The 25,948-nt window shown below is 43.3% G+C and overlaps 1 protein-coding gene across 1 annotated transcript in view; it reads right to left on the bottom strand.

Annotated features, from left to right (window-relative positions):
• The window catches only part of LOC124775754 (schwannomin-interacting protein 1 homolog), an 810,951-nt gene that overhangs the window by 459,981 nt on the left and 325,022 nt on the right, over positions 1-25,948 (bottom strand). The window contains exon 6 of the mRNA XM_047250583.1: positions 13,182-13,830. Within this exon, the coding sequence (XP_047106539.1) occupies positions 13,182-13,830 (649 nt within the window). The remainder of the gene's footprint in view (positions 1-13,181; positions 13,831-25,948) is intronic.

Below are 25,948 nucleotides of genomic sequence, written 5' to 3' on the forward strand. Positions count from 1 at the left end.
AGCCCGGGCTAAAATAAGAGACAAAATACACACGGCTAGTGTTGCCTCAAGCTTCACCATTCAGTCTACCATCAGCGGGAAGCCAATATTGGGAGAGATTAACAAAGATTGCTAATAAAATATAATTAAATCCACACCCCTTTAACTTGGAAACGAAAGTTAATTCGTCGCTTTCGTCATCTGTGTGGTCGATATAGTTAACAAACATTTAGTTCATCCCAATTACATTTTTAATGTTGTCTAGTATGACCAGAAACTTTTCGCCGCCATATCTTCTCCTCTTGCTGCCCAACTACTGGCAGCGAAAATTTCACCCACCACCAGGACTCGAACTGGGTTAGCTCCGAGTCGAGCGCTACCTCACAGGCTTCGTCAGCTACCTTATTATTTCTTTTTTTCGAAGAGAAAATGGGGCAGTTTTGCCTGATAAATACTGATGTATCCAATGTGCAGTTTGATCTCTTGCGACACACCCATATCTGTACGGTTACCTGCTCAGCACACGTTATCAGTGTACCCACAATGTGTTCACAATCGGGCTCATGAACGGGGACGACTCTGCCCGGTGGCGCCAACGTGCCCCTCCCCCTCCCCCACTTTACAGACACGAAACTAGAGTGTGACTCTATCCTTCCACTCGTCGGGTACTTAGAGCGACGGTGACTTGCAATCGAGTTGTCTGTGCGAGTCACAGAGCTATACAGTGGTCTACGAGTGTCTGCTTCTTGGACGACGTTCTGCAAGCCAGCACTCCTGGAATGGCCTTACGAACATGTGAACTGCGTTGTTTAGGCTTTTGTGTCTAAGTGGACTTGGGTGTTTACATTCGTACTCTTCAAAAGGCTTATACGTGCTTGCGGTGTTAAAAAAAATTGGCATTAAAAATTTGTGTGTTCACAGAGGCCATTTAGTGAACAAACAAATACAGATTGTACTACAGGTATTTCCCGCCAATGTCTATGCACTTTTGCCATCATTTTGGCAGCTTCCGTATTTGAAGATAGTAACTGTTCTCGAAAGAACAGATACCACTGATGACCATGCAGCTTCTCTAGGATAAATGATAATTAATCCAAACCCTCAGCTGCCGACAGGTGTTGTTGATATACCTCAATGGGGACAGCTGAAAACATGTGCCCCGACCGGGACTCGAACGCGGGATCTCCTGCTTACATGGCAGACGCTCTATCCATCTGAGCCACAGAGAACACAGATTAAGTGCGCGACTGTAGGGACTTACCCCTTGCACGTTCCCCGTGAGACCCACATTTCCAACTGTCACTCGGCGGTTTTCCTTCAATATGGCTTCAACTGCTGCAGTGTTCTGTGGAGTCATAACTCGTTGTGCCTGACCTGCACGAGGAGCATCTTCCACTGAAGTCACACCATTTGCGAACTTCCTATTCCATTCGTAGACTTGCTGCTGTGACAAACATGCATCACCGTACTGAACCTTCATTTGTCGATGAATTTCAATAGGTTTCACACCTTCACTACGCAAAAACCGAATAACAGAACGCTGTTCTTCCCTGGTGTAACCGAGCGAAGTGGCGCAGTGGTTAGCACACTGGACTCCCATTCGGGAGGACGACGGTTCAATCCCGTCTCCGGCCATCCTGATTTAGGTTTTCCGTGATTTCCCTAAATCGTTTCAGGCAAATGCCGGGATGGTTCCTTTGAAAGGGCACGGCCGATTTCCTTCCCAATCCTTCCCTAACCGGAGCTTGCGCTCCGTCTCTAATGACCTCGTTGTCGACGGGACTTTAAACACTAACCACCACCACCACCACCACCACCACCACCACCCTGGTGTAAGTAGCAAGTGGGGCGGCCATCTTTATACTGATACTGCGACGGTATGTGTGCATCTGCACTATGCTGCCACCTACAGGCCATTCTGCACGCTGTTTATAGCCGCTTACCAACTTACAGGATAACGGCGCTAAATTTCGATTTGTTATTACAGATTTAAGGTTTTCATTTGACTCACCCTCGTACATTGGTAATGTTCCTAATAGATATTTGCCCATCCCATCCAGGGATAAGTCCCTTCAGTCGCGCTATTCATGTGTGTCCTCTGTGGCTCAGATGGATAGAAAGTCTGCCAGGTAAGCAGGAGATCCCGGGTTCGAGTCCCGACCGGGGCACACATTTTCAGCTGTCCCCATTGAGGTATATTAACAACACCTGTCGGCAGCTGAGGGTTTGGATTAATTATCATTTATTCTAGAGAAGCTGCACGGTCATCAATGGTATCTGTTCTTTCGAGAACAGCTACTATCTTCATATATAGTTAAAGGCTATCCGGCTATTGACCTTCGCCTGTGCGAATACGCAGAGGTTGCCCGAACTGTTACGGGAATCATCACCTTAGTTGGCACGAGTAATGAGTCTATGGGCAAATATCTATAAGGAACATTACGAATGTAGATTGTGGACAGTTGGGAATGTGGGTCTCACGGGGAGAGTGCAAGGGATAAGTCCCTGCAGTGGCGCTATTCATCTGTGTCTTCTATGGCTCAGATGGATAGAGCGTCTGCCATGTAAGCAGGAGATCCCGGGTTCGAGTCCCGGTCGGGGCACACATTTTCAGCTGCCCCTCGTTGAGGTATATCAACAACATCTGGCGGCAGCTGAGGGTTTGGATTAATTAACATTTATTCCGTATTTATGTAGCAAATCACTCTTTGGGGGTATCCCGACGCCACTGGCGGGCAATGGCATGAAGTTCGTCACTGGTGGTGAACTCCTTACCCCGCATGACCTCTTTAATTGCTTCGAGAAGGGCATATTCGCTAAGAACCAGATGCGGCGAATATAGAGGATGTGGCAGCACAGTAAACTCTAGTTCACGAACGGTGGGAATGGCCTGGCAAGGGGCTTGTGGCTGCGCGTTGTCGTGTTGGAGCAGAACGCCACGAGCCGATTTTCCATGGCGGCTCTGTTGAAGGCGCCGGCGGAGTTGGTGCAGCGAACTGCAGTACCGATGACTGTCGAGGGTCTTACTGGGAGGCAGCCAGTCCAACGGTAGTACACCTTCTTGACTCCAGAACGCAGTCGCCATTTTTTTCTGCACGAACAGTACCGGCCATGGCTTCTTGGGACTTGCGCTCCCAATGTGCTTCCACTCTGCTTCCAGTCCAGAGACTGCCGTTTCTTTTCTGCAGTCGTTTGGAAGAAACATGACTCACCGACGGTGACGTGACGCTCAAATAATTCCGCTGGATCTGCACTGTATTGTCGCAGTAACTGTTGGTATATTTCCAAACGCTTCTGTTTCTGAGTAATTGTTCTGAGCAGTTGTGAGGGAATGGGACACCCATTGTGCATGCACCTTTTTCATCTTCAAATCCTCGTCGATGACAGACCTGTTGCGTTCTCTAGTTCATCAAACGTAATTCGCCATTACTCCGTTATCGACTCATTGACACGCTGAGCGTTGTTTGTTTTGCGTGCAGCTGCTGGACCTCCAGTGCTTTTGCTTTTCTCAACACATTCTCTGAACTCTGATACTCCATGAAACACGGGTCTAAGACTTGCTCTGTTTCCCTCCATACGGCTATTAACCTTTTAAGGATGCATGAAGCACCTTCCTTCTAGAGAAACCACGCTGTACACTGTAGTCCATGATTGATTCTACTTCGTCTTATCGATGTTCACCACTTATTTACAAGCCGGAAGATGTGCTACTGCAATGCGCCGCCTACGGCAATCAACAAGACATGTGTTGACGGTGGCCAGCACTATAGTCTTTTTGGCGCATGCACATGTCAAACTGCTGCTTTTCAGGTGTTATAGGGGCAGTGCTAATCAATACTGAACGAACTAAATAATTACTGCATTCTTAATAAATATGGTGAATTGATAAACTGAGACTATAACGTTGCGTGTCACACTGCATTGGTGACGATAGTCACAGTTTAGTCGTACCCAGTTGGCACCACAGTGACGTAATGAATTGTTGCAAATCGGTTAATTCAAGGACACCTCAGAGCCACAAGCCCTGTAGCGTCCATTCCACCGACGATAAACCACCGCCATTTGCGACTTCCGTGGTCTCAAACGAGAGCTCATTGGCGGGGAAGGGCGGAGTTCTGTTGGGTTTTATGATGAAAGCAGGTTCTGCTTCTGTGTCCGTTATGGCCTTGTGTTAGTTAAGAGGAGACCAGTTAAGGACCTGCAACCATCCTGTCTGGTGCTTTTTTTTCGTATCGCATTCCCACGCGCTAACCACTTTTTTTATCTCATTTTGTTCGTTTTCGTTCGTTGTATCTGCTCTTGGCGGACGTCGAAACACACCCGTTTCAGTTCGTTGATGATCCATTAACTCAGTTTTTTTATTACAGATGGCAGCTAGTCCTCTGACCGAACAGGCTGAGCTACCGTGCCGGCAGGTGCTAGACACAATGGACCTACACCCGCAGTTATGGTCTGGGGGTGCGATTCCGTACAACTTGAGCACAGTCGTCATTATCCCACACACTTTGACTGCAAATTTGCACGTCAGTCAGGTGATTCGACCTGTGGTACTGCCACTCATGATGAACATTCCGTGTGTTCCAACAGTGTAACGCTCGCCCACGTACCGCTGTTGTAACCCAACATGCTATACAGAGTGTCGACGTGTTGCCTTGGCGTACTCGATCACATCTAATTCCAGTCGAGCACATATGGCACTTCATCGGATGACAACTCCAGCGTCATCCACAAACAACATTAACCGTCCCTGTATTGACCGACCAAGTGCAACACGCATGGAACTTCATCCCAAAAAAATGGTTCAAATAGCTCTGAGCACTATGGGACTTAACATCTGAGGTCAGCAGTCCCCTAGAACTTTGAACTTACTTAAACCTAACTAACCTAAGGACATCACACACATCCATACCCGAGGCAGGATTCGAACCTGCGACCGTAGCGGTCGCGCGGTTCCACACTGAAGCGCCTAGAACCACTCGGCCACACCAGGCGGCGAACTTCATCCCACAAACTGACATCCGGCACCTGTACAGGACAATGCACGCACGTTTGCATGCTTGTATTCAACACTGTGGCGGTTACACCTGTTATTAATTTACAACCATATCTCGTGGATATATCAAGTTGTGATCTTGTAATGTTAATCAGTAGAATATATTACCTAGACGATTCTATTCCCGATATTTCATTTCTCCACATTAATTATTTTTTGGTGTAGTGATCTTTTTTTTTCGTCAGCGTATTTTAAGCTCCCTTCAACATAGCCTTCACTTCCCAATGATGTGAGAATTCGCCGGTAACTACACGTGGTTCGGATTCCACCTCAAGCGGAACGTCCCCTTTCCCCGGTAAGATCACTGGGGTAGGTTAGCACGCATGTTTCCGAAGCAGTGTCCAATTCAAAAACTTGTATCAGGAATGATTACATAAATCCCAAAAAATTCACCATACAGTGCATTTTATAGCTACATATATTTTCAAGCATTGTAAATACATGTCGCGAAAGCAGTGCTTAGTTGCTAGATGAGACCTTTAAAAACGTGTAGTAATCTACCGCCAAGAGTCTTCAGACGAGATACGCAACATTCAACATGTGTGAAGGTACCTGAAAGAAAGAGTGTCGCAATTAACATAGCTTTTCACAGTGCGTGCTTATAATGTATGGGATGTCAATGCATAAAGAATTTGTAGGTAGCGTTCCACTAAAGCAATGAACACCCAGTATTGTGATATCACCGAGTAAACAGAGGTGTTCTTTGCAAGAAGCAGAATCAAAAAGGATTGCGGAGAATATATTAATGCACAAGCACGAAAATTAATTTAAAAAAGTTTTCTCTAGAACAGGAATATGTATACCGGTGGCGTCATCATTAGTACGAGTTCTATCTTGGTGGAAGAGATATTTAACTACAAACACGCTTCTTTAAAACATAAAACAGTAATACCAGCTATTTCTCATTCTGTATGCTTTTCATAGAGTAAGTGCAACTTTTGAAGTCAGTCATGGTCTGGTAGATTCTATGGGACTTATTTATGTGGGACCAGATGAAAACTGGTATGAAACCAGTATGAAAACTGTGCTAGTTCTCAAACAGGAGGCAAGCGTGAAGAGAGAATGATATGAGGAGGTAAGCACATCAGATGTTTTAAGTGGGTGGTTGGCGTTTAGCCTTATGTTAGCCTGTCCTGTAATTTCCGAAGAAATATTTGATGGAAGGGAAAACTGCAAAGCAGGCAGCGTACACCGCGGGAAAAGAAATTTGTCGACTGTACAACGGCAGTCTGTTAAGTGAGAACAAAGATTTTACTGAAACGACATACTCTCTACAGAGAAGAGTGAGTGACGCGCTCTTCCTTTTACGTTATAAAGTTACATGATATGATAGCAGTCATAAACGGCTTCAGCCATACCGTATCCATTTTCATATTCTGTATGTGATAGGAGGCACTTGATGAATAAAGCGTTGCTACATGGTTTGTCTTTTGGCACGAATTCGACATTCCGGTGAAGCTGCCCTACCTCGCTGGTGTAACGAATCAGCACATTTGCTGTGCTTTGTTTTTATTCTGCTGAGCTTAGTCCATATTTTACGATATAAGTGGAAGTCTCTTTTTTTTTCTTTGATACATGTAGGGTCGTAGCCACATGTTGGCGAAGGCTCTTCCGACTGTTTTTTCTATGCATCGTTGATATTTTTTAGTATGAAGAAGGGGAGAAGCTATGCTGACACTTGATGTAACAGAATGAATTAAGACATCAACCATTCAGCAGAACATTTTTGTGTAGGTGTTGACCAGTTTCGTACAGTAATGCTCATCTTCCAAGAAGTTAATATTTCCATCTGAAAATAGGCAAATCTGAAAACGAAGAACAATTTTTCAGACGTGGTGGTGGCCTTTGACTGTAAAATTACGCTTCCCGACAAAAATAGTGAAGCATCCAGAAGGGGAAGAGGAAACTAAATGAAACTTCACGGTCTGAGAGTGTATGTGACATGTCAGTGAGTTAAATTTACAAATTTGGCAGTATGATCCCACGTGTCAGTATGACGCTGCACTTCCTCTAGCCTGAATGCATGCACTGATTCGACAGGGAAAGGCGTCGCGCAGTCGTTGTATCATCTCCCGAAGCAAGCTGCCCCACAACTGTTGTTACCGGTCCTTGTTACCGTGGATACTACTGCTGGGACGGTGACGTCCGATCTGGTCCCACATCTATCGCGGACTGGTCTTGGGATCTTACTGGCCACGGGAGGACCTCAACAATACGCAGACAGTTCATAGACACATGGGCGACGACTGACAGAGCTGCGTCCTGTTGAAAAGTGGCACCACAGTACTGTTGTTCGAGAGGTAAGTGGGTATCCGTGACGTAACATTGGCCGTTAAATTTCACTTCTAGGCGTCCCCTTGAAATGCAAATGAGATTACTCCCCACACCATGACGCCAACAGCAATGCCACAGTGCCTCTCGAAAATAACGGAAGAACCGGACGTCTCCCTAGGTCGCTGCCATATTCGCCGACTATCCGGAGCGTGGAGAACTGCGACTCGTCGCTGAACACAATGCGACGCTTTTCATCAGCAGTCCATACCTCCCAGTCAAAGCACCACTCAGCACGCAGGCATTTGTGTTTCGGTGTTAGCGGCAGCCTACTTACGAGGTGGACATTCTGTAGTCCCGCTGCTGCTAGTCTCCGACCAATGGTGCGGAATGCCACAGAGTGGCACAGGAGTCCATTACTTGTTCTCCGATCACAAATGCAGATGTAGAGGAGTTACGGTGTGCTTGGTGCACATTACGGTGATCCGCCCTTGTGGTGGTCAGATGACGTCGACTGGAACCTTGACGAGTGTGTGTGTGTGTGTGTGTGTGTGTGTGTGTGTGTGTGTGTGTGGCCTCATTTTCCCATGCAGCCCAACATAGGGCTACTGTCACAACCCAATGCTCCATAAAACTGGATGTTGCACGATTCGACCAGTCGGCCAAATGGAGACTCACATTCAGGCCCCTTTCAGTCTCTGTCAGGTGCCGATAACGCCGTCTCGCACGAGTGCGCGGCATCTGACGCTATTCGTGCTCCTTGTATAGCCTAGCAAGGCTGGTAGCAACACTAAACACGAACAACACTAACGTGCTGTAGTGGCCGCTCTGTATGTCATAGAAAATTGCAGCTATAATAATTTGCATACCCGACAACGGAGTGTACGTATTTGAAGTTACATCAACATCCGACCATGACTTTCGGATAGGTCACTTTTTTTGTCAGAAATTGTATATTTCACAAAAGACACTATTGAAATTTCGGCCGTGTGACCAACGTCAAGTGCAATATTGCGAAAAACTGCAATGACTAAAAGTTAATCAGAACAAGAATTTTGAATAAAACGCAGGCATCAGATCCATTTTCCTTTTTTAAATTTTTTATTTATTCATTTTTTCAAACCACGGTTGGTTCGGCCCCTACGGTCACTGTCTACAGCTCATTTGTCAGAGTGCCAGGGTGCTTGAGAGAAAGTACGATTCGACAAGAAGACGAAGAAGAAGCAGAAGCTGAAGAAGAAGAATTGTGAGATTGAACAGTTTCTCCTTCTGTGACTGGTAAAACAAGATAATAACTACAGAGAAACTGAAAAAGGAAATGATAAAACTGTGACGGAAGAACGAAGTGCTCGGATAAGGCGTGTGTAAAGCAGATATTTAGCCTTTCATCCGTTCTGTTCAGTCTATATATCGAACAAGCAATTACGGAAATAAAAGTTCAAGAGTGGAATTAAAATTCGCCGATGACATTGCTACTGATGATGTGTAGGGAAAAAAACCCGTAATGTTCTGATACAGCGTTAATAGTGTCCTGCATGACAGTTACGTCGTTTAAATATCTGGCCGTAACGTTGGAAAGCGATATGAGAGGGAATCAGCATGTAAGGGTTGCGGGGGGAAAGGTGATTGGTCGACTTCGGTTTATGGAGAGAATTCTAAGACAGAATGGTTCATCTGCAAAGGAGACTGCATATAGGACACTGCTGCGACCTATCTTTGAGTATTGCTCGAGTGTTTGGGGTCTGTACCAGGTCGGATTAACGGAAGATATCGAAGCAATTCAGAGGTATGCTGCTAGATTTGTTACTGGTAGCTTCGAACAACACGTAAGTGTTATGGAGATGCTTCGGGAGCTCAAACGGGAATACCTGGAGGGAAGGCACTGTTCTTTACGAGGAACAAACACCATGGAAAATATTTAGAGAACCAGCATTTGAAGCTGATTGCGGAACGATTCTGCTTCCTCCAAACAAACACTGCGCGTAAGGTTCAGAAATGTTTCAAATGGCTCTGAGCACTATGGGACTTAATATCTGTGGTCACCAGTCCCCTAGAACTTAGAACTACTTAAACCTAACTAACCTAAGGACATCACACACATCCATGCCCGAGGCAGGATTCGAAACTGCGACCGGAGCGGTCACGCGGTTCCAGACTGAAGCGCCTAGACCGCACGGCCACACCGGCCGGCTGCGCGTAAGGACTATGAAGATAAATTACGAGAAATTAGGTCTCTTACGGAGGGATATATACTTTCGTTTTTCCCTCGTTCTGTTTGCGAATGGAACAGCAAAGGAAATGACTGCAGCGGTACGGGGTACCCTCCGTCACCCGCCATAAGGTGCACTGCGGATTTTCGGATGATGTGTCCTCAGTGAAAGTGAAGAAGAATTACAAGATCCGATGAATGGAATGAACAGTGTAATGAGTACTGAATATGAATTGCGAGTATATCAAAGAAACGCCGGCCGAAGTGGCCGTGCGGTTAAAGGCGCTGCAGTCTGGAACCGCAAGACCGCTACGGTCGCAGGTTCGAATCCTGCCTCGGGTATGGATGTTTGTGATGTCCTTAGGTTAGTTAGGTTTAACTAGTTCTAAGTTCTAGGGGACTAATGACCTCAGAAGTTGAGTCCCATAGTGCTCAGAGCCATTTGAACCATTTTTTTATATCAAAGAAACAATAAGAAGCAGCAGAAATGAGAACAGCGAGAAAATACCAGGATTGATGATCGCGGGTAAATGAAGTTAAGTAATTCTGCTACCTAGGCACAAAATAACCCATAACTGTCAGAGCAAGAAGGACATCAAAAGCAGACTAGCGCTAGCTAAAAGGGCATTCTTGGTCAAGAGAAATCTACTGATATCAAACATAGTCCTTAATTTGAGGAAGGAATTTCTTAGAAACTACGTTTGGAGAACAACATTGTTTGGTAGTGACGCATGGTCTCTGGAAAAACTGGAACAGAAGAGAATTCAAGCTTTTGTGCTGTGGTGCTGCAGAAGAATGTTGAAAGTTAGGTGGCCTGATGAGGTAAGGAATAACAGGACATCTGTTAAGACATGAAGGAATAACTTCCATGGTACTAGAGGGAGCTGTAGAGGGTAAAACCTTTAGAGGAAAACATAGATTGGCATTCATCCACCAAATAATTGAGGACGTTGGTTGCAAGGACTACTTTGAGCTGAAGAGATTGGCACAGGAGAGGAATTCGTGGTCGGCTGCATCAAACCAGTGGGAAAACTGATAAAAAAGTGACCGAATGAGAGGGTTTGGGATGACAGACTTCAAATCTGATTCATTCCTGGAAGATCCCTTTATACACCATGACACAGTTACTCTCCCACGAGAAAAAATTGCAATTAAGAGTTGATTTACTTTTGTGGAAAGAAACTTAAAAAATCCCGCAGTACATTTAAAATTACGATACGGGTGGTTTCTCGGAAGAAAGTTTTTGCATCGACTTTGATGGCTGGGGGTATGGGGTTGGCAGATTATGGAGTGGTCTGCTCACATTGTGAGTCGGAGTGTTCTCGCGGCGCTCCCTCGTGTTATTGTATGGGATTTCGTTCTTTCTTGTTTTCTGAATCTTTATTTTTTATTTGCTTTATTTTTGTGACCCACTGCTTAGGATTTTTTCCTGTAAGTGTTCTTCCACGAAAGATGTCAAGCAGTTGAGGGTGATGGACGGATGGACTGAAAATGGTTCGGTGCTAAATAGTGTGGTCATCATCGCCCTTTCACAATAGCATACTGGTGTATACTCTTGTTCAAACTTAAAGAAAATGCCATATAACTAAAATGCAGCAATAAAAATGTCACATACAATCTCCAGTAGATCGATTCATACCGCTATCATACTTTAACAGTATTAATAAAACAGTGGATGGCATTCAGATGGCTAGCTGCTCGGGAAGCTAATAGGATTAGCCAGCCACCCTAAAACACATTAAAATCATTGTCCAATTAAATTGAGCTGGAATCCTAACGTTGTAAAAATGTCAACAATTTACTTGCTACTATTTTGTCATTGCCTAAAATTGAGGGTAAGTCCCTCAGTAGTCCAAAGCCTTCCCTCCTGTCAGCTTAGAAAATACACGACAAAATACACCATGAGAGCTGAGAGCTAAAATGATTTAAGTATTAGTTAACAAAAGAAAGAAAAAGCCTATAATTGTGCGTAAATAGGAACAGAACATAAATTGAGAAGATAATTTTAATGAAAAACTTTTTTTGAACAATGAAAGTCTACTCTATCGAATCAGAAAAGTAGTTATTTTTGGCTATGTATGGTTCCTAGGAAAGCAGCTAACGTAAAAAGGGACTAGTTATTGTCTTATAAATATTATTTTCTTCTGTTTGTATATATTTTCTCTATCAGATAAACGTGGATGTTTTGAAATGTTTGGAAAACACTTTTTTTATATTTTCATTCCTCAACGCTGTAGAAAATTTCCTCACAACTTTCGTCAAGAACATCTGTTATGAAATTTGCTTTGGCCATTAGTAAGCAGTATCATTGCTAGTTCCGTAATTCTAAATCTGTATTTGAGCTTTTTGCTTCACGGATGGTATCTGATAACCTCACTCTCACTATAGATAGCAAGCTGAGCGAGATGTTAGGAAGTTCTGTTCAGTAAAAATTGCTGGTGTTTATTACTTACTTTCGAAAATGTTAATAAAAAACCTACACAGCTGTATTTCAAATGCGTTTATTGCGCCACAAACGGTTTGGTTCTAAATGGTCTTCTTCACGTGACATCAAGCCTTACGGCTGTTGTTTTGCCAGATGGAAGATGAATTGATTCAGTGTGTTCATTGTGTTCCAGCATGTGACTTATAGCCTTAGGCGGCTAGTTAGTTTTGATTCATACTATTAGAACTATTCTGCCACTTTGTAAGAATTAGTTACGAAGACTGTTCGTGAATTGTTGATGTTACATGAAGAAGTCCATTTAGAACCGAACCGTTTGTGGCGGAATAAACGCATTTGAAATACAGCTGTGGTGGTTTTTTACTAACATTTTCGAAGGTAAGTAAATAAGCACCTGCAATTTTGCTCTAATTGTCTTTAGATTGTCTCTACGGCTTTTTGTGCTCACCAGCCTCTAGGTGGCACTGATGTCTTCGCCTGTGGTAGGTTGCGACATTATCACACGTCCTCTTTGCGCTGTTGCGACGTAAAGACGGCCGCACCATTCTCTGTTTGCACCATAGAACAACGTTTCGCAATCCGTTTCTTATGGTCTGAAGGTGTACTAGGAACGGCAATACACAGAAGACACTGAGAACATTACAGGGACAATGTTTTGTCATAGCTAAGTGTCTACCAGTGGATGGACGTAAATAATGATGAAAGAGCGGGGCGTTCAGCTGCAGTCACAACTGGTATCAATATTGAATAAGTCGGTGCCTTCGGCCTCAATAACAGACAAGTGTCTATTGATGGTGTGGCAAATCATATCCAGATTAGTCTACAAAAAGATGCTTTAAGATGCAGTTGATTCAGCGATAATCAACAGGTGAACGATCGGTGCATACGTGGCTTGCTGCCCTGCCAAAAATCTTTTTTCAGATGGTACTGGAAAGGATGCAACTATTGGCCAAGTGCATTGAAAAGAAGGGTGACAATGTTGGAAAATGACACCAATAAAATTGTGTACTCTTCTTGTAAAAATTGATTGCAGATACTAATTGACTTTCCCTCGTACATTATCGAGCTGCGGGCCACAAAATAATCAACACCATTAGCGCCCATGCATTTGACGGTGACAGTGCCTAACGTTACGTTGATATATGGTGTGACTCTACGTTACTGAGTCTGCTCCTGAGCGTGGATTTGTGCACTCGTATGACAAGTAGTTAGTTATAGAGGCTCACCGAGTATCTCCGGGGACGACTTCTTCTTGGCAGCCGGCACGGACCTCCTGTGGGAGATGTTGCGACTGCTGCCCCCGCCGCCCCCGCCCACGGCGTCGCCGCCGCGCCGCCGCACCACGGCCCCCGCGGCCGCCCCCGCGGTCTGGTGGCTGTCCACCTGGCCACCGCCCTTCTTGACGCTGTAGTTGATCTCCTCCATCTTCTCCTTCTTGCGCGGCACCTCGTCCTTCTCGCGACGCTCCAGCGCGAATTTCTCCGTCTCCTCCGTGTCGTCGCCCTCCGGGGCGAAGCGGTTCGAGTCCTCCTCACCTGCGCCGGCGGCGGACGCTGCGCAGGAGTCGTCGCCGGTGGCCATCTTGATGGGCGCCAGCTCGTCCTTGGCCCCCGACAGAAAGGCGTCGGACATCTTGTCTGCAGAGGCGGCGAGCGCCAGCGCCATGCTGCCGGCGCCGGTGCTAGCGGTGACTGCCGGGGCCTCTGGGGGCAGCAGCGGCGTGGGCACGTTCAGGTCCTTCACCACCAGCACCTCGTCCACCTCCCCGTCCACTGGGATGTTGAACTTGGGCTTGTCGTACAGCGACGCCTTCTGCAGATTCTCCACGCTGTCCAAGTGGTTGATGCTGTCTATCTTGCTCGCCAGGATATCTTCCTGCAAATTAATAATATTTACATCAACTATCTGTGATAATTACGGTGTGTAGTCAAGAAGTTTTAACTTCCAGGTCGAAGGAATAAAGTTACGTATTAATTCTTTGGAAAAACTAATAATAAAATCCGTCTACTGTCTTTTACAGCGTTTTAATTTTGCAGATATATATATCTAAGTCACAGCTTCTCCACCAGGGCTTCGGTTTTTAGGTACGTACCTGTATTACGATGTTAACATATCAGGAACGGGTGTCTATGGGAGATATAGTGAATTCTTAACTGTAATTTGTGAAATTTTGGGTGAATAAACACTGAAGCGCCAAAGAAACTGGCATAGGTAAGCGTATTCAAATATACAGTTATGTAAACAGGCAGAATATGGCGCTGCGGTCGGCAACGTCTATATAAGAATACCAATGTCTGTCGCAGTTGTTAGATCGTTTACTGTTGCTACAATGGCAGGGTATCAAGACTTAAAAGAGTTTGAACGTCGACGCACGAGCGGTGGCGCACAGCATCTCCGAGGTAGCCATGAATTTGGGATTTTCCCGTACGACCATTTCACCGTGAATATCAGGTAAAACATCAAATTCCCGACGTTGCTGCTGTCGGAAAAAGATCTCGCAACTACGGGACCAACGACGAATGAAGAGAATTGTTCAGCGTGACAAAGGTGCAACCCTTCCGCAAATTGCTGCACATTTCAATGCTGGGCCATCAACAAGTGACAGCGTGCGAACCATTCAACGAAGCAGCATCGATATGGGCTATCGGAGACTAAGGCCCGCTCGTGCCCCTTGATGACTGCACGATACAAACTCTGAGCCCGTCAACACCGGCATTGGACTGTTGATGACTGGAAACATGTCGCCTGGTCGGACGAGTCTCGTTTCAAATTGTATTGAACGGGTGGACGTGTACGGGTGTGAAGACAACCTCTTGAATCCACGCACCCTGCGTGTCACCAGAGGACTCTTAAAGTTGTGGAGGCCCTTAAATGGTGTGGGGCGTATGCAGTTGGAGCGGTATTGAACCCCTGATATGTCTAGATACAACTCTGACAGGTGACAAGTACGTAAGCATCCTGTCTGATCACCTGCACCCAATCATGCCCATTGTGCATTCCGACGGACTTAGACAAATCCAGCGGGACAATGCGACACGCCGCACGTCCAGAATTGCTGGAGAGTGGCTCCAGAAACACGCTTCTGAGTTTAAGCACTTCCGCTCGCCACTAAACTCCCCAGACGTGAACATTATTAAGCATATCTGGGATATCTTGAAACGTGCTTTTCAGAAGAGATTACCACCTCCTTGTACTCTTACGGATTTTTGAGCAGCCCTACAGGACTCACGGTGTGAATTCCCTACAGCACTACTTCAGACATTAGTCGAGCCCAGACCACGTCGTGTTCCGGCACTTCTGGGTGCTCGCGGGGGCTCTACACTATATTAGGCACGTCATGAAGCTTCTTTACAAAATGGTCGGAACACTATACCAAATGTGCAGTTCCTCGACAATAGAAATCTGCTCCTTGATCACGGCGCCATCCAAGAACCGCTTTGTGTACGTCCTCAGCGGTGGAAAATCTGAGACTGCTGGGAATTAGTTTTCCGTTAGTCGTCTGTGGTCGATATCAGTGGCGTTTCCTCCTGATTAGCACCACCCACACCTTTGCAGCCTCGTTCAAGCTGTTTGCACTACAGCTGGACACAAGATTGCATTTCGTCCATATACAGGCAGAATTTCCAGGTGAATCAATGTGTAGTTTAGTTGATTTACGCACAAGAATCGTCCGTTCCACGTTCTTCAGTACAGGAGCACCTTTCCAGCTGGCGTGCCATTTCACTACCTCACTGTGAAACACCTGCTATCTGTATCGCAGCAGAGCTGTATCTCCGGGAAATCTAGATCATGCACTTTTTTCTGACGATTTGCCATTCTTGGTGCGCAATGGCCTTATCATAGGACGACGTGTGTAACTTACTCTTTGAAATCTCAACTATGTTTTTCTGTACTTCTGTATACAGGGTGAGTCACTAACTATTGCCACCTAGAGTAACCCCGAAAGGATAATAGTAGCGGAAAAGTTTGTGGGACAAATGTTCAATAGGACAAGGGGGGCCATAATAGGACGTTAGTTTTTGTTGCTAGGTGGAGTTCCGTCAGAGATATGAAGGTCAACTTCGTTTTTTAAATGGGGTGCTATAGTTTGGTAATTTTCTGATAGCGACTATTGAGACGAATCCAATGATGTGTAATAGTAAGGTCTTTGAAGGTCAAAGAAGGTCACAAAGGTGCCATGAACGTCCATTTACAGAAGGTATCAATGCAGTGCTGAAATCTTCTTATCACTGATTGAATGGTACTCCTTCTCACTTCGTCACTTATCAAAGCACGTGCTCTGACAGTTCTCCCTCGTATATCGTGCAAATAGTAAATATTCGCAGAATGCGGCGTATCCATCTAACGCGCCATTGACATTTAAACACCATTCGACGGCTTCGCAATACAACATTAATAGGAACGGTAAGAATAGTATCGTCGAATCAAGCGAATGTGAGTCATGTATTTCTTCGAAGAACAAGTCGATATGCTTCTCATTTACGGAGAACGTCAACGAAATTCAGTGAGAGCTAAAGACTTATATGCTGAAAGATATCCTCAACGTATTCACCCTACACGTCGTACATTTAAATATGGCTATGATAAAGTGAGAATAACTGGATTTTTAACGCATCGGAAGCATAAATGGCAATGTTTAGGGGACAGATGACCTCAGATGTTAAGTCCCATAGCGCTTAGAGCCATTTGAACCATTTTTTTCTTGTTCATGTTTTGCATCGCCATAAATATCATCCTTACCATAACAGTCTCCACCAAGAATTAACTGGTACCGATTGTATGCGACACGCTTAATTCTGCCGATGGGCTGAACTTCAGATTCAGAGAGATGACACATTTATTAATTTGTTTTTATTTACTAACGAGGCTACATTCACGAACCATGGAAATGTTAATGTATTACTGGGCAACTGAAAATAGATTGCTGTGGAAAGTTACACACCAAAAACCGTGGTCGGTGATTGTATGGTGTGGGATTCTGGAGGACAGAATTATAGGCCCCTATTTCATCGAATGAAATCTTAATGGTAGGAAGTACACCACATTCCTGCAAGAAACATTATGTCTTTTATAGGAAGAAATACCTTTAGGAACAAGGAACAGGATGTGGTATCAACACGATGGGTATCCGGCACATTTTACGCTGATGGCTAGAAATGAGTTGCGAAGACAATTCCCAGATCAATGGATAGGATTGGACGTGAAGGAGACGTGTCGTGGCCTGCTCGTTCGCCAGACTTGAAGCCTCTGGATTTTGTTGTTGTGGGGATTCGTACAAGACATTGTTTATAAAGAAGTTCCAACTACACCTGAAGATATGCGAGAGAGAATTGTCAGAGCATGTGGTTCGATAAGTGCCGAAGTGTTAAGGAATACCACTCAATCCATGGAAGACGTTTGCAGCACTGCATTGATACCAATGGTCATCACTTCGAACACCTTCTGTAAATGGACGTGATGCCATTTTTGTGACCTCCGTTGACCTTCAAAGACCTTACTGTTACACATCTTTGGATTCGTCTCGATAGCCGCTTTCAGAAAATAAGTACCAATCTGTAGCATCCCATTTAAAAAAAGAAAGTTGACCTTCATATCTCTGAAGCGACCCCATCTGGCAACAAAAAACCAAAGTCATATTATCGCCCCGTTGTCCCATGCAATTTTTGTCCCCCAAACTTTTCAGCTCTTATACTTTTGGAGTTATTCTTGGTGACAATAGTTAGTGACTCACCCTGTATATTCCACAATAATTTCTCAAATTATTGGCACGTTGTCATAATAATGTTGGTTCTTACACAAAAACTGAAGACGTGATGATGAAACTTTGACTTCTAAATGTACATTGGCACATGCAGGACGTTTCGCAATTGTTGTAACAGGTTTCTAGGTGTTGTACAATAGATAATATTTTGGTAAGGAATCCATGTCCGGGAAATGTACTATTTGGTTGTAAGATAAGTTTGAAAACCAGATCACTTTATAATTTGCCGCTACACTGTACGCGCACGAACCGAAAAGAGGGAGTCGTTGTCAGTCCCTCTTAAAAATATGACACCAATTACAATTCTCGTCCGACTACAACAACAGCGACGAGAAACTGGTACATTCACAGCTAGGAGGTGTGGCTGTGGTGCTCGACGAATGGGCCACTCTCTTGACTTTGGAAAGAACGTCCTTCGTTACGCAGAAGACGACCAGACGAAGAGTACTCGAAACACTGCCCATGCCATGGACTCCTGGAGAACACGCATGTCAGAAGTCATTGTCTCCACTGTGTGGCATGGGATAATGTTCGGGTCTTCAAATTTATTTTACATCCAGACGGTTCATTTTCGGACACCGGTTTCTCGTACTTTATCTACGTAGATTCCTCTACAACCCCTAGAAACGTGTAACAGAAATTGTGAAACACCATGTATAAGAGTAAATTGTGGAATTAATAAAATATGGGAGGATGAATGAACTTTTAGCGGTATTAGAAGATTAAAATGTTTAGTAGGCGAAAGAAAGAAAGGCAGAATTACAGGAGAAGTTGAATTGCAGAAAAGAAAGCAGGGAGAGAACAGGCTGTTACGGAGTGGATTTTAAAAGCATGCTGAGGATACCTTTTTCGTAAAATGAGAGAACTGAGAGACTGTTACAATATAGATTTTAAAAGCATGCTGAGAACACTTTTTTGAGAAACAAATGAGATACGAGGCTGATATAAGAAGGACTCCAGAAGCATGCTGGGAACACCATTTTTTAAAATGTTAAGTGATACTTGGAGAAAGCTATAGAAGACAACACTGTACACATGCTGTCCCAGAAATGGTGCAGCCGAAATTATAGGCTCTGGCGCATATCGCTAGGCCATCTTTTCGGCGGCAAGTGTGACTGACCGTAGGCGGAAAGTATCGCAATGTTTTTTGCTACTCAGTGATCGTGACTGATTACCACGACCGCCTGTGGAGAAGATGGAGCTAACTGCTGCACAGATAGGCCTTGTCTCCTATGAATGTGATGCTCCAATGTTTTTCGGTGTACAGTACAAAAATAAACTGCAGATGGAAACCAGTGTCCATAACTGTCTTACAACGAGCCAACAGAGAATCGCATTCGTAGAAGACAAGGCCTGCCTACGCAGCATATAGCTCCATGTTCTCCACTGACGATCGTGGCAGTCAGTCGTTATCACTGAATAGCAAACAACATTGAGAGAAGTTCTGTCTAAGGTCTGTCAGCGAGCAATGTCTCGTTTGCTGCCGATGGGGTGACCTAACGGAAGGCGCCGGAGCCTGAACTTCGACGCTCTGTAGCGTCATTGGATGACGTTTCCAGGCACGGGTTCCTGTCCTCGCTTTGTTCCTCAAGCCACCCTCTACAACACCTCGAAGTTCATCGCAACATTAAGGGGAGACTCTGTATAGAACGTATATGGCTACACAAATATTTGAATAAACAGGCGGACGAAAATTCAGCAAAGTATGAAATTAATAAATTCTCAGACGAAACAGACCTAAGTATAAGTGTTGGCGTTATTTCAGGATAATGGAATGTAAAATGAAAGTGCTAATGGATAACAGAGTGCAATATATATAGCGAAGGTGAGAGTGAAAAAGCAGTTTATAAATCGGCACATACTGTATTTTATCGCTAAAAGTAAGAACCACAAGACTGGAAGGGGTGGGATGGGACGTCAACAGTTTAAGTTTCTTAAAAATTATATTAATGGACAAAGAACGGATATTGGCAGACTGTTAATGAAATTTAACAGGAAACGAAAGTAGGAAAAATTAAAGCGATCTGCATGAAAATTATACTTTGTAGAAATAAAACCTATACAGTGGTGACGGAACTTTGTTAAGTGCAGGATAAAAGGTCAGATACATGGCTTATGTAACTCTAAGGCCTTTGCAAAATAAGGTCATAAGCACAACAAAAAATCTAGAAAAGACAAATTTCCAACTTACCATTAAATATAAACAGTTGCGAGAATATTAAAAAATGCAAGATAAAGAGAAAATACACACTTCACCTTTTTGTGAAAGAAACATATTTAGTTGTATGAAAGTTTCATTGTCTCTTGAACCTTACTTTAAAAATGAAGCAGTTATGTCTGTAAAAATACGTTTTATTAACATATCTATAATTGTGTAATATATCCATAAAATGTGCTCAAGACATTTAAGAACGATGCGTTATAAAAGAAGAGGAGAAACTGACGTGGAAGAAATAGGTGATTCAGATGAGTAGTCAGAATGTGACAGACCATTAATGTTATGACACCAGACAACTACACAGGAGTCTGAAGTATCTATCTACATACAAAGCTTCTGAATGTATGTGGAAGGTATACGCACAAGAAGTTATTTCAGCTGATTTAAAAACGTGTGTTGTTGGTGTTGTTGTGGTCTTCAGTCCAGAGACTGGTTTGATGCACGCCTCCGTGCTACTCTATCTTGTGCAAGCTTCTTCATTTACAAGTAACTTCTGCACCCTACATCCTTCTGACTCTGCTTAGTGTATTCATCTCTTGGTCTCCCCCTACAATTTTCATCCTCCACGCTGCCCTCCAATACCAAATTAGTGACCCTTTGACGCCTCAGAACATGTCCCACCAACCAACCCCTTCTTCTAGACAAGTTGTGCCACAAATTCCTCTTCTCCCCAATTCTATTCAGTACCTCCTCATTATTTACAATATCTACCCATCGATTCTTCGACATTCTTCTCTAGCACCACGATTCGATAGTTTCTATTCCCTTGTCTAAGCTACTTATCGTCCACGTTTCACATCCATACAGGGCTACACTCCATTCAAATACTTTCAGAAAAGACTTCCTGACACATCTATACTCTATGTTCACAGATTTTCCTTCTACAGAAACGATTTCCTTGCCATTGCCGATCTAAATTTTATATCCTTCCTACTTCAACCATCATCAGTTATTTTGCTCCCCAAATAGAAAAACTCATCTACTACTTTAAGTGCCTCATTTCCTAATCTGATTCCCTCAGAATCACCTGATTTAGTTAGACTACATTCCATTATCCTCGTTTTGCTTTTGTTGATGTTCATCTTATCGCCTCCTTTCAAGACACTGTCCATTCCGTTCAACTGCTCTTCCAGGTCCTTTGCTGTCTGACAGAATTACAATGTCATCGGCAAACCTCAAAGTTTTTATTTCTCCATGGATTTTAATTCCTACTCCAAATTTTCGTTTTGTTTCCTTTACTGCTTGCTCAATGTAAAGATTGAATAACATCGGGGATAGGCTATAACGCTGTCTCTTCGGTAATTTTGACACCTGTCAACACCTGCTTTCTTTGGGATTGGAATTATTATATTTTTCTTGAAGTCTGAGGGTATTTCGCCTGTTTCATACATATTGCTCACCAGATGGTAGAGTTTTGTCAGGGCTAGCTCTCCCAAGTCTATCAGTAGCTCTAATGGAATGTTGTTTACTCCTGGGACCTTGTTTCGACTTAGATATTTCAGTGCTCTGTGAAACTCTTCATGCAGAATCATATCTCCCATTTCATCTTCACCTACGTCTTCTTCCATTTCCATAGTACTGTCCTCAAGTACATCGTCCTTGTATAGACCCTGTATATATTCCTTCCACGTTTCTACTTTCCCTTCTTTGCTTAGAACTGGGTTTCCATCTGAGCTCTTGATATTCATACAAGTGGTTCTATATTCTCCAAAGCTCTCTTTAATTTTCCTGTAGGCAGTGTCTATGTTACCCCTAGTAATGTGCGCCTCTATATCCTTACATTTGTCCTCTAGCCATCCCTGCTTAGCCATTTTGCACTTCTTGTCGATCTTATTTTTGAGACGTTTGTATTTCTTTTTGCCTGCTGCATTTACTGCATTTTTATATTTTCTCCTTTCAACGATTAAATTAAATCTCTCTTCTGTTACCCAAGGATTTCTATTACTCCTCGTCTTTTTACCTACTTGAATCTCTGCTACCTTCACTATTTCATCTCTCAAAGCTACCCATTCTTCTTCTACATTAGTTCTTTCCCCCATTCTTGTCAATGTTCCCTAATGCTCTCCCTGAAGCTCTCTACTACCTCTGGTTCTTTCAGTTTATCCAGGTTCCATTTCCTAAAATTCCCAACTTTTTGAAGTTTCTTCAGTTTTAATCTACAGTTCATAACCAAAAATTGTGGTCAGAGTCCACATCTGCCCCTGGAAATGTCTTACAATTTAAAACGTGGTTCCTGAATCTCTGTCTTACCATTATATAATCTATCTGAGACCTTCCAGTCTCTCCAGACTTCTTCCATTTATACAACCTTCTTTTATGATTCTTGAACCAAGTGTTAGCTATGATTAAGTTATGCTCTGTGCAAAATTCTACCAGGCGGCTTCCTCTTTCATTCCTTACTCCCATTCCATATTCACCTACTACTTTTCTTTCTCTTCCTTTTCCTACTGTCGAGTTCCAGTTACCCATGACTATTAAGTTTCCATCTCCCTTCACTGTCTGAATAATTTATTTTATCTCATCATACATATCCTCAATCTGCGGAGCTAGTTGGTATATAAACTTGTACTGCTGTGGTAGGCTTGGGATTCGTGTCTATCTTGGCTACAATAATGAGTTCACTATGCAGTTCGTAGTAACTGCGCTCCTATATTTTATTCATTATTAAACCTACTCTCGCGTTACCCCTATTTGATTTTGTATTTATAGCCCTGTATTCACCTAACCAGAAGTCTTGTTCCTCCTGCCATTGAATTTCACTAATTCCCACTATATCTAACTTTAACCTATCCATTTCCCTTTTAAAATTTTCTAAACTACCTGCCCAATTAAGGGACCTGACATCCCACGCTCCGATCCGTAGAACGCCAGTTTTGTTTCTCCTGATAACTACGTCCTCCTGAGTAGTAGCCGCCCGGAGATCCGAATGGAGGACTATTTTACCTCTGGGTTATTTTAGCCAAGAGGACCCCATCATGATTTAACCATACAGTAAAGCTGCATGCTCTCGGGAAAAATTACGACTATAGTTTCCCCTTGCTTTCAGCCCTTCGCAGTACCAGCGCAGCAAGGCCGTTTGTCTGGCCTCTCAACAGATACCCCTCCGTTGTGGTTGCACCTACGGTACGGCTGTCTGTATCGCTGAGGCACGCAAGCCTCCCCACTAACGGCAAGGTCCATGTTTCATGAGGTGGGGTGGGGGGACAGGGAGTAATTATATATATGGAAAGAAAAAATAAAGAACTCCAGTAGAAACAACAGTTTAACAAATAAATAATAAAGGTACTATATAAGCACTTCTGACTGTGCGCTTAATATTGGAGGAAAAAAAAATTGAAAAAGTAGGACATTTGAATTGTGTATCACTATTAGACAACACGTGGTAGCAATAAGACATTCGAGACGAAGATGAAATTTGTTGTTTAATGGAAATATTAAAAGTAAAGAAGAAATAACAAAATTTGCAGGTTTAGAATGATAAGTTCGTTGTAAGAAGTGTATAAGAAAGAGCTGTAGCGTATTTTGAACTGAGAACATGAATAGAAATTTCGGAAGACGAATGAATGTGCAAACTAAATTGGAGACGATGCTAAGTTTCATCCTCAGGCAGGCTCTTCGGAAGATCTAGAAGTCCTTTTGACTGGAGTCGACAAAAGTTTAGCATTCAATGTGGATGAGAGATAAACTACGCTGAGAGGAATACGAGAGAGATTGTAGAAAGTAGAATAGCGACTTTTCATCAAAATCAGCGATGGAAAATAGTTGAAGGAAATATACTACCTATGAAGTAAGGTTACACTGGGTGAAGAATGGAAGACAGAGGAAAGTCGGTTGAGTTCAAATGGTGTCAAATATTGACTTCTATTTAATGAAGAAATTTCATAAATTCTGAATGATTCATTCATCGACAGAAGTCACTGCTTTTGTTATTCTAATTCTGAGCTCATTTATGTTGTGAACTAGAGAGCCACGGAAGATGCATTCCTTCACGTAAGCACAAAAAAAAATTCGCATATCGTTTGTTGCAGAACCGGTGCAGTGGAGCTCAACCCTGTTGGAATAAGAAATCATGAAGTTGTGGAAAAAGCTACGTGTGCAACATTTCAAGATAGCTCGTTTCAATTACTGTTGTTTTCAGAAAGACATGGGCCATAAACCTTTTCGTAAGTAACGAAACAAAATGCGTTTGCCTTAGGAGGATTTCTTTCACGCTCAACTATTTCCTCAGAGTTGTGGAATACGTATGTGCTTACATTTTTTCCGTTATCGCTCATATGGAATGTTATTAGGTCAATGAAAATTAACTTCAGTAGAAACATCTGTCATCTTCGAGTTCTGTTAAGGGATCATTGTTGACGTCAATATGTTTTCTTTTATCACCAGCACGAAGGGTTTAGGCTGATTGTTGTCTGTAAGATTGTAGATCAAATGGCGGCTTAGCGTTCGACTGTCACATTGGAAATTTCAAATTCTCAGCTTGCGCGGCGAGAAAGTTTTAGTGCTATGTGTTCAGAAAGAATTTCTGGTCAGACGAATATAGGGTAACAGCAGAAAATTGTGTAACGGGAGTAGCATTCGTCATGAATAGGAAGATATAGCAGAAAGTGATTTACTGTGAACAGTTCAGTGATAAGGTTGTACACATGTCAATCGATAGCAAAGCAACGCCGCCAAGAATAATTCATGTGTACATGCCCGTGTTAAACGCAAAAGATGAAGCTATAGAGAAAGTGTGTGGGGATATTTACCGGATAATTCAAGATGAAAATGGAAATCTAATAATGACAGGAATCTGGACGCTGTAGTAAAGAAAGGAATAGAGAACAGAGTTACGGGAAAATATGGGATTTGTAGCATGAGAAAGAGAGGGGAAACACTAATTGAGTTCTGCAAAAAATTCCAGCTTTAATAGCAAATACATTGATCAAAAATCACAACAGCAGAGAATGGTGGTGGTTAGTGTTTAACGTCCCGTCGACAACGAGGTCATTAGAGACGGAGCGCAAGCTCGGGTTAGGGAAGGATTGGGAAGGAAATCGGCCGTGCCCTTTTAAAGGAACCATCCCGGCATTTGCCTGAAACGATTTAGGGAAATCACGGAAAACCTAAATCAGGATGGCCGGAGACGGGATTGAACCGTCGTCCTCCCGAATGCGAGTCCAGTGTGCTAACCACTGCGCCACCTCGCTCGGTAACAGCAGAGAATATACTTTGAAAAGAGCTGGAAACATGGGAAAAGTCCAGTTGGACTCTATTATGGTCAGACGGAAATTTTGAAATTAGATTTCGAAGTGCAAGGCGCAACCGACTCAGATCAAAATTTAGTAGTGGTGAAGTGAAACTTCCGGATAACTCAATGTGTAAAGAAGTGGGATACTGAAGTACCGAGGAATGATGTGATACGTTTGAAGTTCTCTAGCCCTGTAGAGATTCGTTTCAAGTTCTCGAACCCTGTTGATACTGCAATAATCAGATGAAGAGGGATGGTCATATCTTAAAAGGGAATAACAAACGATGGAGGCACAAATATAGGTAACTTCAAAGAGTAGGTAACAAAAGAAATACTTCATCTGATCGATTTTTCTCATTTGAATCGATAGCAAACCAACACCAACAACAATAAGTCAGGTATTCATGCCGAGTTCACAAACAACAGATAAAGAGAGTCAGTATATGAGACTACTGATGGTGTATCAGTATGTAAAGGGATACGAAAATCTAATAATTTTGATGATTGGAACGCTGTCGTAAAGGAAGGAATAGACGAGAGAGTTACAAGAAAATATGAGCTTCGTAGCAGAAATGAGAGACAAAGACTGAGTTCTGCAATAAATTTCAACTAGTAATAGCGTATACACTATTCAAAAATCACGAGAGGAGGAAGTGTACTTGGAAAAGACCTGGGCACATGGGAAGATTCCACAAAACGAAATAACATAATATGTTATAACTACAATCTCAATGAGCCACAACTGGCGTCCATCAGTTCATACTACAGAATGGGTGTAACAATT

The sequence above is a fragment of the Schistocerca piceifrons genome, chromosome 2 (assembly GCF_021461385.2).
Source record: "Schistocerca piceifrons isolate TAMUIC-IGC-003096 chromosome 2, iqSchPice1.1, whole genome shotgun sequence".
Taxonomy (NCBI): Eukaryota; Metazoa; Arthropoda; class Insecta; order Orthoptera; family Acrididae; genus Schistocerca; species Schistocerca piceifrons.